The following is an 18431-nucleotide window of genomic DNA, read 5'->3' as shown; positions in this document are numbered from 1 at the left end:
TGCTCCAAAACGTCTGTTAGTCTATAAGGTGCCACAAGACTCTTTGCTGCATTCTCTTTGTAGTATTCTTCGATGTGTTTCCTATTTCTTTCATCTTGTTTGGTATACTTGTAACTTGGACCAGCAAGAAACAGCAATAATAAACATTCACTCAGACACCCAATCTTAGCAACATTTGGCTTCCTTGACTGGTGCTGTGCATGCCTCGTGCACACTCCTACACCTATTCCAAGTATACTGATTCTCACATGCTTATCATAAAGGACATCCAGTTACATAATTTTATGTTGCATCTCCTTTATTTTGGCTTTTTATCACACCACCACTTTCCATTAAACATGTCTGAATCATCCTCTCAGTCTTTGAAGATTCAGCTGAATTTTCAGCTCTGGGATTGGCATGCATATCCCTACTACTGATATAAATGAGGACAGCAGCCCACAAGAAAATGGGATACAAGTTCTCATAGGGGATGAAACAAAGAGAGAAATATTTCTCTATCTATACATTTTAAGTTTAAAATAATCCACACTGTGCACTCTATTCCAGGTAATAAAAGAGCTACAGGAATTTACACATTAGTGGCATGCACATTTTTTTCTTGCTTATAGTAATCATTTTTGCTTACGGAGGGATACTATGGCTTTGTCTATATTGCAAGCTAGGGCTGTGATTCTCTGCTCATGTACAGATACTCACAGTAGCTCAGTGAGAGGTAGTGCAGGTATAAATTATACTGTAGTTGTGGTAGCATGGGCAGCAGCAGTAGAGACACGGCTCTGCTGTGCCAAGGACATACACACAGTTTTCACACAGGTTTGTACTCAGCACAGCCCAGTCATGCCTCCACTGCTGCTACCTAGTTCATAGTGTAGACAAACCCTATATAAAGGAAGTAAATAGATAGAGCTGTCCTTCAGTGTATTAGCTACCCAAATTATGATTGGAGTTGGCACATCTGCTCCAAGCACACCTAAGTATTCTTTGCAACTGCTACAGTCATTTTAAGGGAACATGCTGATACAAAGGATTCTGTGGCACATGGTTTGAAACAGGGATCTAACTGTTGGGTTCAAAGTATAACCAAAACATAAACATGGGTCACTTATTTTAATTTATTTTTCTTTGGACACCAGGAGCTTGAATCACAAAGAGACTTGAGCGTCGCAGCACCTAACTTTTAGGCTCCCTGATGCCTAGATGGAATTCACAATCCTGAGTTAGGAGACCACACTCCCTATACAATGCATGGAGAAAGTTAGGCACCTAAGAATGGAATTCACAAAAGCCAGCACACTTAGCCACCTAAGCTAGACAGCAGGAAATGACAAAGAGAGGGGTGGGGCTTAGTGGGGCACACAATCTGTTCCAGATCCCCTCCTGGGAGACCTTGGGCCCTGAATAATATTGCTGCATTCACCCCTCCTGCTACTGCCATTTTAATTTCCCACCCACTTTACTGTCAGGTGCACCTGTTTCTAGTGCTGGGACCAAATCTTCTGCCACTCTGTCACCCTGCCACTTCTTAACAGAATTTGCCATGCGGTTGTACAGTGAATTATAGGACATCCACACGCCAGATTGTGCTTCAAAATCCTGTGGTGGCTGGAGAAAATCAACACTGAAGCAGCCAGCAATGGAAAAGGCAGTGTATTCAGGCTGAGACAGGCACAGCTGTGTCATACAGCAGCTAATAAGGAAGAGCCTGACCAGTTCCAAGGAAACCAGGAAAAAAAGCAGGTTTTGCTAAAACCACCTGGGACATTAGGACCAACCTTTGACAAATTTACTTACTACTTGCAAGTATGGCACATGGATGTTGAGTGATGTGTTGCTTACAAATACAAAAGGAATTTAACGTCAAATGGGGAGGGATCCTCTCTCAGTAGAATTAGGGTGACCAGATATTAAAGGGGAAATATCAGGACCACCGCAGGGTGGGTGGTTTTGTTTGGGTTTTTTTACACTCACCTGTCCGGGAGTTCGGCGGCAATTCGGCGGAGAGCCCTTCAGTCGCAGTCGTCTTCGGCGGTATTTCGGCGGCGGGTAATAAACCTAGCCACCAAAGACAGAAGCACTCACCGCCAAAATACCGCCGAAGACCGTCTGCGACTGAAGGACTCTCCGCCGAATTGCCGTCGAAGACCAGGAAACAAAATATTGGGACAAATGGCTTCCCGACCAAACTCTGGACACGGGACAAACTCCTCAAAATCGGGACGTCTGGTCACCCTAAGTAGACTTGAATGGAGTTATTCTAAATTTACATGAGTAGAGCAGAATCAGGCTCAGTGTTTTTAAACTCAGTATAGTCTCCAGCAAACACATGCACATTCATGCTTACTTACTACTGATATTAACTGGACACACAGTTGCTCTCCTACACTGCTGATGCCTTCTAGCTCTTTCTGCATTTCCTTTTCTGAGGATTTTCTTACTAGGAGAGGAAAATCCTGCCCCCCTTAACAAAAACATTTAATTTTCTCCTGTTGCTGTTAGGCTCCAACTGCTAATCAAAACTGCAACTGCCCTATTTATTTCCATTATTCACATCCATAAAACCATGGAACTTAAACATGTAACCCTTCTGCCAGGTGGTGTTGGCTGCAGAAAGGGCCAGGTTCAAATATCTGGGTGTTCCTCTTAAAACTAAATACTACCAGCTCCAGCTCCTGAAATCTTGGAAGAACTAAATACCTTCCCTGCATGCCTTGAATGGGCAGTATTTCCCCTCTCACGAGCACTGAGTCTGTGTATAAAACAAAGAAAACTTCACTGGGGGAAAAGAAATACAACATTATTTTGGGACAAGACAACACCTGTATGTTTAAATGAATAGTAAGCAAAACACCAGCCCCTCAGCATCTTAGGGGTTGCCTTTTGCCTCAGTTTGGTGCAACAGTCCAAAAGACATATGTTGTTTTGACTCCTCACTTCTTCCTCTTCCCCTTCCATGCTCCCTACCCACGGTTTGTGATCAGTAGTTAGTGAAGTCTCACAGCCCAGGAATACACTCAGGCAGGTCCATCTTCTGCCCCTAGGGAAAAGAGCTATCTGGCTTCCATCGAGAGACACCTTGCTACTGCCCCTGTATCCTCTCTTGCCATGCCACCGCCTCTATCGGTGATGTCATTTCTGTGCCATCACCTTTAACTGCCTCTGCATCACCTCTCCACCACATTTAGCCATGATGCTGTCTCTGCAGCGTGATCTGTTGCCATGCTGCCACTTCTAGCTCTGATGCCATCTCTGTGACATCATCTCTCACCATGCCACTGCCTCTAATTCCAATGCTGCCTTTGTGCAGCCATCCGTTACTGTGATTCTTCGAGATGCTGTAGTCAATGTGGATCCCACTGTAGGCGAACATGAGCCCCGTGTACACAAGACCAGATTTTTTAAAATAGCAGGGGCTACACAAGTACCCTGTGCCACCTCATGCTCCTGTGTAAGGGAACAAAGGGCATGGCAGATACATTCTGTAATCCATAGCAATATCTTTTGAGATGAGAAAGCTTGGCCTTTTGAAAGCCCAGCTATAGCCAGAAATAGATGAGTTGACAGTCTGAATGGTTTTATCCTGTCAATATTCTAAAACAGAGTCCTGGATACATCTAGTTTGTGTAATTTCTTTTCTTTCTCAATGCTAAATATGGTTTTAGGAAGAATCCTGGTAAATTGATGGATTGCTTCATATGAAATTCGAAGACCACTTCGGGGATAAGTTTCCAGTAAGGTCTCGCGCTGCCTTGTCCCTATGGAATGCTGAAGGGGAGGTTCAGCCAGAAGCGCCTGAAGCTCACTCACTGTTCTGGCTGAAGTAACAGCTACTAGGAAGATCATCTTCAGAGTGAAGTGGTGTAAGAAACATCCTGTGAGGCTCAAAAGGAGACTTCACAAGTCTCAGGAGGACTGTATTGATGTCCCAGGCAGGACTCAGTTCTCTAACTGGGGGTTAAGTGTGTAGTAGCCCTTTAAGGAACTTTGATACCGTGGGGTAAGAGATGACTAAGCATGATTGCACAGCTGGGTGACGTGCCAACATTGATGCAAAGTGGATTTTAATAAAGCTCAGAAAAAGACCAACCTGCTAGAGGTATAGTAGGTAGTCAAGAATCTTCAGTCTTGAGGACTGAATTATGGGCAGCTCAGAGAGACCTGAACCTATTGAGGACGCTCATATTGAAAAGTGCATTTTTATGGTAGACATCTTCCTGCTTTTTATCAGGATTTCCTGGACCTGTAGGGAGCAGTCCCTATCCATAGTCCTCAGGCACACTGACTTCTGGTCTGGATGGAGCATTTATTTGGGGTTCTGTGAGATCAGATCCAGTCCGTCTGGGAGCTGGATGAGATGCTGAATGAAAGAACTGCCTCAGCCAACATGGAAGTACTGGAATGATCATGGTTTTATCTTTTTTTATCTTGGAAATCACCCTCAGAATCAGGAAAATTGGTAGAAAGGAGCATAATAAGCCTCTGTTCCACTGATGAAGGAAGGCATCCAATAGTGACCCTGTACTCAGGCTTCTCCTAGAGTAAAAGTTCTAACATTTTGTATTGTCCTTGGTGGCAAACAAGTCTATTGGGGGGGATCCCCACTGATCGACTAGCTCTTCTGTGATGGATCTGTGCAAGGACTATTCATGGGTGATCACTGATTGCCTGCTCAAGAAGCCTGCTAAGTTATTGCTGACTCCTGGGAGACAAAGGGTCATTGGAGTTACCCTATTCTGATGGCACCAATTCCAGAGGTCAAGGACTTCCAGGCAAATGGGTGTGGAGCACTCACCTCCTTTCTTATTTATGTCATGCATGGCTGCCATGATGTTTGTGAAGATATGCACGACTGAGTTTTGGCAGCCCAGTAGGAATATTATGTATGGCACTCTTACGGTTCTGAGCTCTAGGATATTTATCTATAGCTCCATGTCACTTGGGAACCAGGGTTCCTGGATTTGTAAATGGCCCAAGTGAGCTCCCCAGTCTGTCCACAATTAATGTCTTTGTCAGGGGATGGAATGAAAAGGGAACTCCTTTCTGTATGTTTGAGTTCTAACCTCCAGCCAGCCCTGCTATGACAGGATGGGGTACTAAGATCTTCTTGTGTATTGGCTGTTTCACAGAAGAACAGACTTAAAGGGGCCACCGATGACGTCTGGCAAGCGGTAAGAGAGCTCAGGAGGGTTGTGGGTGCACTGCCCTTCATGCTATTTCAGAGGAGCACAAGGAGGCACAGGGCACATGAGCAGCCCCAATAGGCACTGCTATTAAAAACAATCCAATCTTGTGTGCATGGAGCATATGTGCACCTAGAGTGGAACCCACACTGACACATACTCAAAGAAAAACTAGTAGATATAGATCTCTTAGGTACTTGTATGGCCCCCATCACCATAAAATTAGAGCACATCACAATCTCTAATGGATTTATTCTCACAACACCCTTATAACATAGGGAAGCATGGTGCCATTCTTCCTCTATCAGCCATTTTTGCAAAATTGACAGGGATAGGAGGACAGGCTCTATAAACAGAACCATTCCTAGTCTTCAGGACATAACATCAGCATTCCTATATTATGGATGCCTAACGCCAACTGTGAAATCAAAAGGAAACTTTCCACAGAAAAGAGACTACTATGTGGGTATTCCCTTATACGAAAGCATACCACGCTATATTTAAAAAGAAAAAGAAACATTTTATCCTTGGATTTTGTATATACTGTAGTACTTTTTAAAATTCCGCTCCCTATATAAACAGCCATAAGGTTTAGCCACTGAAGTCGTTCAAGCTAAAGAAAACAGCTTAGGCTAGCAGGGCCAGCTCTCTTTTTCCAAATTCTGATACCCTGTGTGGGGATTTATGAACTCCAGCAGGATGGGGATCAACGTATCTTTGTCATTTTTTTTGGACTGCTTTAGGCAAGTGTTAAGAACATGATCACATTGATGGGAAACAGCCAAGAGACATTTTATAATAATTCAGCCTTAATAAGCGTTGGAGATATTACGCATCTGCAAAATTAAACAGATACTTTATCCATATGCTCTAGGCTTGAGGCACCAGAAAACATTCCGGCTCCATTTGAGAGAGAAAGACAGAGAGTGTTAGTGATGCACAGATGCTTTTTCACAGAATGTTTCCTCTAGTGTATTGACTTGACTTGGTCTTGTGTTTTGCTACTGACAAATAAGTGGCTCCATAATCGACTGGATACTAGGTCCAATCTGGTTTTGTGTGAGCTTGTGCTGAATTTGGAGCCAGCTTCCTAGCCAGACAGCGGGCAGACAAGTTTTTATATCTGACCCTTAGAAGGTGCAAGGCCCGTGGGGTAACCTTTTAGTTTTCTAATAGGGCAACAGAAAGGAATGAATCTGTTGCTGTCTATGGGGATTTACAGGTGTTAAGTTAGCCACTGGAGAGCTCCTCTGGTGTTTCCTGAACGAGACAGAAACCTATTACAAAGTACAGTGAAAATTTTTACACCAAAATCTAATATAAAAACTGAGATCGCCTGAAGTCATTTTCTTAGTTGATAGCAAGATACTCATACACACAAAATATAAAATACAATATTTTCATGAAAATACATAGTAATATTTGATAAATTAAGTACTAAAAATAGCGAAAGGACAATAAAACATGCACAAATTCTAAGAAAATTAAAAGATTAACCACAGCTACTCCTCACTCATGATTTGAACGTACTATCTTGGTAAGATAAGAAAAGATAGTATCCAGTACTAGACATACAGTATGTCATAGCATGCAGTGAAATTCAGAGGAACTATTTTTCAATGGAAATGTATTGAAAAACAAAGAAAAATTAATAAATAAATCAAATATAAGTGATACTGAATTCATACATAGACCTATCTGTATACATGCAACATGTCATGCTAATTAAATATAATATAATTTGAATTGAACTTCTTCAATAAGAGAGTGAGGAGGAGGAGGAAAATTTCTAACATTTTAACCATGTGTTAAAGTGGGGCAGTGTATGGCAGAATACACCTTCATCTCCTACTTATCGTAAGTAATTATTAAATAGTTACTGCTCCAGCTGATTTGGCCCCAGAGAATGCATTTGCATCCCTAAACCATAATGTTATTGTGATGCTCCATTGCAAATATTGTGACTCTCCAACACAATCATACAACACTATTACACCAAAGGACTAAATCCTGCTCTCCTTACTCATCTAATCCCATTGAAGTCAATGGGACAACTGAAATGAGTAAAGCAAACTGGAGATGTGTGGAATTTGTGCCCTCTACTGCCTTTGTGGAACTGCCTGTACTTTAACTCCTGATTTTATCTTTAAATATCTTCATAAATTGAGCACTATTAAAATTAATTTTTTTTGCTGGGATATTTGTGATTTGGTCCATGCCCAAGAGGAAAAAAGAGCTACCGTTTAGTGTTTTCAGGGCAATATCCAATCAAGTACAGCCCTACAGAGATAGAAACAGCACTGCTTTCTCTAACTTAGTTCAAGTCACTACCGTGGCTGTCAATGTGAGATAATCAGTACAGACCATCTGATACACAAATCATTTTCAAAACTTCAATCTTCCTCTCTGATTTGTGGCCTGATTCTTACTCATACTGAGTATTATTTTACTGTCCAATAGAGTTAGGGTGCAGGAAGCTGGCCTTAAATATTACACACAGTAATTTTTTCTAAGCTGCAGTTTGTTGCTCAGACCTCCCAGATAACTGAGACAGAGACACAGATTAAGGGGGGGAAATCGCCTTTAACATAACCCAGCACAATATCCTGCAAAATGTTGCTACTAAACATTAAAATTCGTGAGAGAGTGGATATAGGGGCGTTGCATTCCTGGTATTTTCCCAATAAAGAAAAAATACATTTTCACTTTGTCATGGAGATTTATTTATTTATTTTGTGGGTGGGGTATTTTATTTTTAAATTAAGAATGAGGAAGGAGAGCTGATAAAAACCTTGGCATCTCTTAAAGATGTTTTATATATTCTATGCCATCTAAAAATTTTCTGCAGCCACATTCCACCACCTAATCCGAAAAAAGTACCGAAATGCATCTACAACTGCAAAAATATTAATGCAGTACTCCCACATAGAACATTTTTATAAAAGTGTTCTACTAAGGAACACAAGAAGCTAGAGAGAAAAGAAAGTAAAAATACCGTCTTTTAATAAAATGTGCTAGTTTAGGGAAACAATATCTCCTTATCTCTCTCCAACCAAATATGCATTTCAGGTATGAGGCATTTATTGCCTCTCCTAAAGGCTCTGTATGATTGAAATGCTGTTTGTCATTAAGTCAACTACAACAGTTTTGCTAAGGACACTGAGTTTCTGAACAGCTTCTCGTATAAGCCACCCATAGCATTCTACAGGCAGCCAGAGGAAAGAGCCTCTTGCTACAGACTCAAACTATCACTTACACCAGGTCTGAAGTTAACCAAAGGTGGTGGAGAAATCCCTTCTAGTGTATTTCAGACTCTCATTTTTCTTTAATGTGTTTTTTGTTCTTGTTTTCCATTCTTTTGCAGATTATTATTTTAGGCTTGTTTTTCCTAGGTCACATTTATGTTCATTATCAGACATATTTTTCATATACGTACACTTTCTAACATTTACAGCAACAATTACTCAACAGTCACAACAGCTGTTTTGTTTACTCCCCACTATCATTTACAGTCTAATTATTCACTGGTGACTCAATTGATCAAACTACATGGCCTTTTATACAGAGACAATTCTGCGTGCTTCTCTACATCCTACTTTGCATATCCTGTGAAAATAAGTCAAAGGTAAGATTTACCTGTAGAAAGTTGGGGGGCCAGCTTCTCTCATCCCAAAGCTGCTCTGATCATTTTCAAGGTAGTAGGGTACCTGTTGGCTGTGGTGATGGATGAAGGGCGAGAGCTGTGGCGCAGTTTGTAAGAAAACCACGGGGCTTGGAGGGACATTGTTCAGCGAATGAAACCCTCCCAGACTGCTGGACCCAAATGATTCAGAAGCAGGGGCATAACTGAGGCTAGTAGAGCTGTACACCGGAGCGGCAGTGGCAAAGTCATAAGTGGTGCCTTCTGGGTAGTTAAAAACCCCTGTCTTGTTGCTCTCCACATACATCTCACTGAGCGACCGATCCAGGGGAATCTTCAGCTGAGGTCTGCTCAAAGTCTCCAGTTCAGTGCCTTGAATCTGGTGCAGCAGGGCAACGCCAGAGGTTTTGGTATGAAGGGTCATGGTCATTGTTAATGGCAGCGAGCAATTGGCATGTCTGTTTTTACTGTCAGCAGAGAGATCAACAGCTGATAGTCCACCTGAAAAAAGAGCAGAACCTGGTGTCAGCCTTGGCAAAAATCATGTTAAGGAAGCACTGCACAGGTATTCAGCTGGTCTCAGCAAGGACGAGAATACAATCCAATGCAGCATGAGCAGTGAGAAAACGCTCTCTTTCTCTCTCCCTGTCTCCCTCTCTCTCTAACTTTTAAGTACTCCTCATCTGAGCTAATATGCATTACAAAGGTGCTGGCCATAGGCCAAGAACTCTTGCCTTGCACTGACATTGGTTTAAACATCTCTTCAGAAACAATTAGTTTTGGAGTGATACCAAATAATTGTTCCACTAAACTTTACTCCTATTAGTTGTTTAATTTTTCACTTCATGGGGTCCTGCTGCTCTAAGGTGGCTAAGGGAAAACAGTGCTTATACCAAACTAGGAAGACTAGTCCAGTGGTCAGTCAGCTTGCTGCTTTTATGCCCCCGCCAGGCTCCAATCTATCTCTGTTTATCTCTACTCCTGTTTGATTCATTTTCATGTTTGCTAGAAATATGTAATGTGTACATTGTAATGACCCTGGGTAGGACTATGCTGTAACTGAGATATGGCAGAGCAGAGTATGTGTGTGTGTGTTTGTGCAGCCAGCCAGTCAGTAAAACCGTATTTAACAGAAATCAATGGATGTATTCTATCTATGTAGGAGAAAAGTCATATATAAATGTGCTAAATTATAATGATTCCTGGTATTTAGCTGAAGTGTAAAAAGTAACATGAAAAGGCAGGGGAAACCTTTAGTTAAATTCTTCTGTACATTTCTGCCTGCTTCTTGTTCAGCATGTAAAATCAGAGCAACATAAACTTAAACATGAAACAAGACATCTTTCAGACCCTCATGTAAAACCGAAGACAGTTAGACAAAATTCATGTTAATTACGTGAAATATGAACTGAATATTAATAGATCCAGCAGGAGGATGTTCTTCCTCCTTGTCCATTGACAAATACCTGGCACACTTCAACTTAGAGATCAGAGTTTGGGAAATCAAAATAATCCAAAGGGACCAACTTTACAATAAATCAAACTGTCCCCCTTAAAACTATATTTAAAACTCAGCAAGAGAAAACAGAATTGTAAAGCAAAGGTGTGGCAAGCAAGTTTCATCTTGCAACTTATTCCTATATTATTTTAACTTTGCAGAAGCTACTTGTCTTGCATCAGCCTAACGAAAACCTCCGAAAATTGTTTCAAGTTCTATAGCAATGCTATAATGGTCTACAGTTCAGCTGGCACAGTTAGGTTAGTGCCAACCCCCAATAGACGCATACAAGGCTCTAGATAACATGATTTAGTTATTAACGTAAATCCCAGCCATACTAAAATAATTCTACATTAACTCAGCCCAGCATTTGGAAATTCTGATCATCAAGTGAGATGGGGGTTTAAAAAGAATCCACTGAGAAATTTATTTTTTTGTCTTCAACTTAAAATAGTTTCAAAACAACTTTACTATAAATTGTTTAATTCAACAGACAATACTTGAATCATATTACATTTTTAGAACTTTTGCTAAAAAAGCCAATGATTAATCTGCATTTGCAAGATTTCACTGAAGTAAATACATTTGAATCACTGCATACATACAGAGACAGCAGCACACGTTTAATATATATGTACTTGATAGATTCCCCCCCACCCTTCTTTTCCAGCTCAAATTTCAGGTTATAGACTTTGATCAAAGAGATAACAATGTTTAAATAAGGCTGAACTATACAAGTACCTGGTAAGAAAAACATCAGACAATCATACCCAGCAGAACAGTGAGAGTCTTCCAAGAGATATTCTAAAAATATGCCGAAGTGTGCAAATGCATGTGTATTAGAGGGGGTGAGAGAGAGAAAGTGCATGTGTATGTGTGTGTGTGTGTATTTGCAAGGGCTCCTGAAAGAGCAAGCAAGCACAGCTCTCAACATCTTCCTGAAGATAAGAGCCAGTAGCTGGCTCCACAGGCTATAACGAAGGGCAATTACCAGTTTAAGGTAGGCTACTGCCTACAGAGTCATTTGGTGCATCTCTAATATTTAAAACACAATACTGTCTAACATACTATGGTATTATATTGCATCATCTGAGAAACAATGTGACAGTATCCCAGAGGAAGAGTAGCATTTATTTTTACAACGTGCTGCAAGAAGGAATCTAAGGCTTTATTTAAAATGTTGTGTGATCTATTATATCATTATGTAATAATATACTACATTATAATGCATATACAGAAGAGAGCAGATTTAAGGTTAAGCACACAAATTTAACTTTACCACTTCCTGACTTTTAAGTATTTCACTTTGCAACCTTAATGTTCTTTTAATACAGTTTTTTTTAATTGAATTTACCCATGTACAACTATTTTCTAGATGGCATTAGAACCCTCTGTGTGGTACAGTAAGTACAAACCATGGTGTAGGAATCTTGATTCCTTTCCTATATCACCTTAACTCAGGGTCTATGCACCAGTTCCACATAGGCCAGGGTAGATGGCTGCAAGGAGGGTAGGCAGGACCCATCAGAGGGGTGGAAACATGGGATCTGCATTTACATTGATGCAGAGTGGCTGCTAAAATAGACCCTTAAGCTAAACTGTAATAGGTTTTCGGTGTTTGCCTGAATTACCCAACCTAGTCAGCAGATGCTGATCCTGATGCAAAAGGGTTAAGTGGGCTCTGCTGACTCACTGTCTCAGATGGCTTGCTACCCCACTTACATATAAGGAAGGTGAGAGTGGCTCTCCAAAGAGAGGATCTAGGGGGTGAGCTGAGCAGTCCTGTGGTAGGAGTCCTAGAACACAGCCAAGCCTGGAGAGAAGGCTCTGGGTGAATTTTATGATATATTCTTTATTAATAAAGCCAAATGCCAAGAAGGAGGTGAATTTTTGACTCTGCATAGTGTATGGACTTGGTTTGGAGCAAGAAGAATAGGCATCAGCACATAACTTACGAACTAGTGAAAGCCTTTGATAAACCATGACATTTTTCACTTTTACTTTCTTCTATAAATCTCAAAGCAATTTACAGATGGGGCTAAATGTTCTGCACAAGTTTACATAATAAATGAATGTGCGACCCAGAGTTTAAAACCAGGTCTTTATGCTTAGAGGTCAGGGGGATTATTCCATTACACACAAGTCCATCTTTGAAATATGCCTGATAATAATATTTGGCACTTGTTCATTGGTAGATCCCAAAGTGCTTTACAGAAAATGTGTGCAAAGTAGCCACACTTTACAAATGAACTGAAAAATTAGTCATTTGCCTAAGTTTACATCATATCTTGCAAAGTAAAACCTGCTTCATTTGCTGTGCACTTTAAAAGACATGTACATTAACTAAACCGCAAAATTTACCCCAGACACATGTTGCAACACCTTCACTTCACACACTCGTCAAAAGTTCTTTAAAAATATCCAGTCAATGGCAGGTCCATTGGTTTCAGAGAGGGTGCTTATATTCAATTCCAGCCAAGCTAACAAACATCTTGTGATATGTCTACACAGCTTTTTGGCGGGAGCAAGAATGAGCTTCTCAGCCCAGGTTGACAGACTTTGATTAGCAGGCTCGTGCTGGCACTCTAAAAATAGCTGCATAGACAGTGCTTTGAAGTTGCAGTTTGGGCAATGATGGAAGGGCAGCTAGGCCAATTTGAGTAGCACTGTGACCCCTGCGTCTGCTTGGTCTCCCATGTGTGCAGTCCTTCGGCACCCAGGGGCACTCGGTCCCCCAACCCCTGGAGACAAGCAGAATAGGGGACCCCAGAAACTCCCAGTCCCCAGGAGAATGGGAGAACTGGATTTTGGCTTTGATGCTTTCAGGGGAAGTGGAGATGCAGAAGGAGGATGGGACTTAGGGCTCCCAGAACAGCCTGGCCCCTGGTAAGGATGGGGCAGTTCAGCCTGACTGCCTCTCTGGGGAAACAGCTTAGCATTGGGTGTGGTGTGCGGGTGGGGAGCTCAGAGCTGGGTGTGGGGCACGATCAAGGAAAGAGCATGAGGCTGCATGTGGAGAGGAATGACCATGGGGGTGAATGCAGAGGGGAGAGTTTGAAACTAGGTGTGGGGTAATGCCTGGGGAAAACCCGGGGATCGGTGTGGGGCAGCAGGAAGGTAGTCTGTGTGGAGCTGTGTGTGGAGAGAGAGCACAGGTCTCAGTGAAAAGGCAGTGAGAGTGAGCTCGGGACTAGGTATAAAGGAGCAGCAGGGGAGAGAGCTTGGGGCTGGGTGCAAGGCAGGGGAATGAGAGCTCTGGGCCCCCTCCTTAGGAAAATTCCAGTTGTGCCCTTGGCATGTACACAGCATATATTAACAAGACAAGACTGGGTCACTCTCTCGTAAAATCTAGAGAGAATTTGGTTTTACAAAACTTCAGCGGATGAGATTTACAGAACCTCAGTGAGGGGTAGATTGGATTTTATCTAAATTCCCAAAGTTTAGAAATGTGCAGATAAAAATAGTTCTGGCTTTGATCCATCTCCAAATATGCCTATGACCAAAAAGGGATGAAGAAAGTAAGGAAAGAGACGATAGCAACAGAGGGACATTGTGAAGGAAGGGCCAGGTCTCTGCAACTGAGGTGTGCCAAGCACACAACAAATAAACCAAAGCAGAAACTATCTGCGCACGCGCACACCGACGTTCATGGTGATAGAGACAAAAAGCCTATGTCTGAGTGTAGCAGGGCAGTTACCCGCTCCGATAGAAAAAGCTAGGCTGATTGGGGAAGCAGCCACAGCTGGGGCCATGCCCAATTAGGCCACAGCTGGCCCTATAAGAAGGGCTAAGGGAGGAGCTGGGTGGGTCTCACTCCAGGGCTAGAGTGAGAAGGGCCTAGCTGCCTGGGAGCACAGGGTACTAGAAGCAGAGCAGAGCAGAGCAGAGCAGAGCAAGAGGAGCAGGAGAGCTCCAGCCTGGCAACTCCCCAGGCTGAGGCCTTTTTAAAGGCCTAAAGAGGTACTGGGGCTGCAGAGGTGTAGCCTGGGGATAGGCAGAGGCAGCTGGTCTGACACCCTTGCCAATGATGAGTGGCCATTACAGACTGCTGTTTGCCCCAGCGAAAGGAGGCTAGATGATGACTGGCAATAGCCACTGAGGCAAGGTGGGTGTAGAGGGTTGGGCTGGGTTCCCGGGGAGGGGAGATCCAGAGCGTGGGGACTGCTGGGGGGGCAGAACCCCAGGGTAAGGGGCACCCAGTCCAGGAGGGACATGGGGGCCTGAGGCAGGCAAGACACCAGCCACCAGGAGGCACTATGAGCACTGGAAAGCGCTAATTCCCAGATGACCAGCAGGAGGCGCCATGGCGAGTCTTTGCTCTTTTACACTGAGATTCTGAAAGCAGTCTACAAGACCTAGATATATGTATTTTATTAATGTTATTGGAAAATATGTGGCTAAATCTTCTGCTGTACTTTTAAAATCCCAAACTAAATACTTGCTATTTTGGGACACTTCAAAGCTGCACTTGGAAGGGCACTAAATAAAAACTAAATAGATAATGCACTAACCATCATAATTCTATGGTTAAATGAACATTGTTTACAATTCATGGATCTCTCAGCTTCAGAATGTACAGGTTCTTTTTCTTATACTGATAGGCATTCCCTATTAATTTTAGGGCACTGATGCAACCAGTTGGTTTGTAGTTCCTACAGTTCTTCTGACTCCTTTGGTGAAAACCTAGTTTCAAATGGTCACATGATGCAGATCTAACTAACAGCTGCATTCACACTAAGTTTTGGCTCCTTTTCCCCACTGATCCAATAAAAAAGAAGATACCAAACCAAATTAGAATTTTACAATAGCAGAAACACTGGGCCATTTCTGGGAATTAGCACAAGCAACAGAAGACGGGGGGAAAAGATCCAATGGAAGCCAGAACTGTGGTAGAAATGACATAGAACTCTACCATAATATTGGAAATGAAGTTTCAGGGTTTCCAATCCTCTTTGCATTCTACCCTGGAGAAGTTTTCTACTAAATGAAAAGACCTGCCTGAGCAACAGGAAGTGGCAGAGCAGCAAGGTATGCTTATGGGGGAAAAAACCAACAGCATGAATATGAAGACAGACTCCCAGCTAGAGCTGGTCATTTCCAACAAAAATGCCAGTTTGTCAAACCCAAAATGTCTTGTGAAAATAAGCTAGATTCAACAAACTTGCTTGGTTCCCTGCTTGCTCGCCTGGTGGGGTGCTGGGAAGCCCAGGATTCCAGGGTCCACAGCTCAGAGGCAGACTCATCATATGGACTGCCCCAGGGTTTGGAAGCCCAGAGTTTACAGGGTCTGACTCCAGGGCAGCGCCACCATGCCAGTGCTCCCTGCCATGGAGCTGGGAGCCTGAAAAGCCTGAACCCCAATTCAAGCTAGGGCTCACAGGGCTATTAGGACTTCCTGGCTCCCTGCTGCAGAGGTGGGAGTCTGGAGCATTCTGGGATGTGTTTCCAGGGTTCACAACTCCAGGACAGCCCAGGGAGCCAGCAACCCTGGAAGTCTGGAAACTCAGGGGTCCCCAGAGCAGAGCAGTCCACGCCGCTGGGCTGCCCTGGTGCCTAGGCAGCTTCTGACTGAAACTGACAAGAATTTCAGTTTCAGTCAGCAGCTGCCATGATCCCAGGGAGCATATTTCCTTTCAGAAACACCATGTCCATATTTCCAAAACAATTTTTTTTTATTTTAAGTTCATGAGAAATTTCCATGTTTCAAAATATTTCATGTGAACCAGAAATCTCAACTTTCAGCCAGTTGTATTTCTGTCTCTGGAAAACTATAACAGCTTGAGGTACAAGATGAAAGTGAAAACAGTAGTTATATGAAAAATATTCAGATTATAGGTTTAGGCATGTCAGTATCTTCAAGGAATCCTATTTTGGTTTTTTTAATCCTGACTTTCAATTTTATTAAGAATTCCAACAAAATATGGCAAATTCAGAATTGAAAGAGTACACTGCACATTTGCTTTTAAGTCTGCTGACCATGAAAGACCATAAACTTTATTAGTTTGGTTCCCACCACTATTAAGAGAGAAATTGTTTTAGATGCTGCAATTAAAGAAGAATCTGTTGCATATAACAGCAAGAACACCATGTTTTCCCAAGATTCTTCTGTTGCATTGCAGAGAAATCATGCAGCCCTTCGAGCAGTGAGGAAGCTCCTCAAGCTAGATGGCTAGAGATACAGCACCATCTATCTGTTTTATAAATCTTCACCAGAAAAGAACATAAAACCTTCACATCACCAGATGAAGCCCTGAAGTATGCTCAGGGTCTGCTTACATCATCAGCAAAGAGATAAGCTCTTCAATATATTATGCGGGGCTTATAATGTTTGTATGTTCATATGTTGATATGAAGGGCATATGTAATCTGCAGTTTCCCAGTAACATACTACAAATAGGGATGGTGCCAAAAGGCTTGGTCTTAAGATCCCTAGTTTTACACACATTTTGGATTGGTTTATATAATTAAATATGGTGGCTTAATTTTTCGTGAAAAAAAAATCTGACCAAGCAGCCCAAACAAAAATAGAGAATACAGGAACAATTATTTTTAAATAATTTTTAAAGTCAACATATATATATTAGACATTAAGCTGCCTAATTTTTATTATTTTAAACATGGTAGTTTTCGGAAAATCCTGACGCTTGCTTCTATAGTGGATGGCAGCCTATTGTATACAATGTTTTTAGCACTTATCATGGTACCATGTTACTTTTATTATATTCAGAATATTACAGGGTGAGAGTGATCTTAAGTTCTGCACTTGGAACATCCAGGGCATTTAGGACCCAATCAAATAAAAATTACATGCAAGACTCACAGGCCTTTGTGTCAGGGATGAGTCTTTTGCCACTCTCACGAAAATCCACCCAAATTTGGCCAAGAGCCTTTGAAAAAAATCACAGTTCACACATGTTCAGTAGAGACTTCTTCAAAAGTTTAAATCTATGAAGGTTCTATACTCATTGAGCATCCTCAAGCTTCCCACAACTGCTAGTGTTAACCAGATTGCACATTCACCATCCCCATAGAGCACGTGAGCATGCTGCATCCCCTCACAGCTGCTGCATATGATTGGCCTGCTTATGTGCCATCACCACAGATGGACTGAGCATGTTCCAGCTTGGGACTACAGGGGCTCAGAAGGACTTTACCTATAATTGCTGCTCCCAGCTGTTTTGGGCTGGGATAAGCCAGAGCACTGGAATTAAGAACAGGGAGCCTGTCTCTCTGTGCACCCCTGCTGAATTCAGAGAGTGTGGAGGCAGAAGGCCCCTGATTCAAATGCCAAGGGGACAAAAGCCTGACCCGTGGCAAGGGAAAGGACTAGATTGGGATAAGTAGTGTGGTGAGACTGAGAATGGGAGTTGGAGGGGAATACTAGGATTGATTGGGCAAGGAGATTGAGACCTGGGGGGAGACTGGGACTGGCTGGACAGGGAGGCTGGGCCTAAGGCCCAGTGGGGGCAACTGGAGCAGGCCAGGAATGGCCTTAAAGAAAATTACGCCCAGAGTGAACTTATTTTTTTGGAGCCCCTGGGCCCCCATTGCCTCCCCATCACCTCTGACTACCACTGCCTCCCCAGGCTCCCCATCTATCCCACATAGCTCCTGCTGCCTCCCTGGGCTCCCCACTCCACATCGACCCTTGACCCCGAAGCCTCCCCTGCCCATTGCCCCAAGCTCCTTTCTGCAGTCTCACACCCCAGGCCCGCACCGCTCCTTGCCTCTTGGCCACGCCACCCCCCTTGACTACCTGTAAGGCTGGCCCTGAGGTGGGAGAAGAGAGAGATCTGACATGGAGCTGAGGTGCATAGACAGAAATTGAACTGGCTGGGCAGAAAGACTGTTACAAGGAGCTAGTGAGGAGTCTAAGGGAGTGGGGAGACAGATTGGATTAGGAGTCTAGGAAGGGAGTCTGGATGGGAGGGAAAGGGGAGAGACAAATTGGATGAGGAGCTGGGATGGGGGAAATGGGACTGGCTGGTCAAGGAGACCAAGACTGGGTTGGGGATTGGGAGAGATTGGGAGTTGGGGAGGAGATTGGGATTCAGACAATGAGCCCTGAGAAAGACATTAGGATTGGCTAAGCAAGGAGACTAGGACTGCAATG

The 18431-nt window shown here is 42.9% G+C and overlaps 1 protein-coding gene across 5 annotated transcripts in view; it reads right to left on the bottom strand.

The window, feature by feature from the left end:
- ESR1 (estrogen receptor 1) overlaps positions 1 to 18431 on the bottom strand; it is a 285513-nt gene that overhangs the window by 175443 nt on the left and 91639 nt on the right. For 3 of the 5 annotated variants that reach the window (XM_045011673.1, XM_045011671.1, XM_045011672.1), the window contains exon 2: positions 8817 to 9321. In XM_045011673.1, the coding sequence (XP_044867608.1) occupies positions 8817 to 9250 (434 nt within the window). In that variant the 5' untranslated portion in view covers positions 9251 to 9321. Of the gene's footprint in view, positions 1 to 3075; positions 3314 to 8816; positions 9322 to 11059; positions 11228 to 18431 lie in introns of those variants that run through there. The other 2 variants (XM_045011669.1, XM_045011674.1) reach the window with 2 other exon arrangements.

This window comes from Mauremys mutica, chromosome 3, assembly GCF_020497125.1.
Source record: "Mauremys mutica isolate MM-2020 ecotype Southern chromosome 3, ASM2049712v1, whole genome shotgun sequence".
Classification (NCBI taxonomy): Eukaryota; Metazoa; Chordata; order Testudines; family Geoemydidae; genus Mauremys; species Mauremys mutica.
The sequence above is the reverse complement of the archived record's forward strand: the minus strand, read 5'-3'. Positions and strand labels throughout refer to the sequence as shown.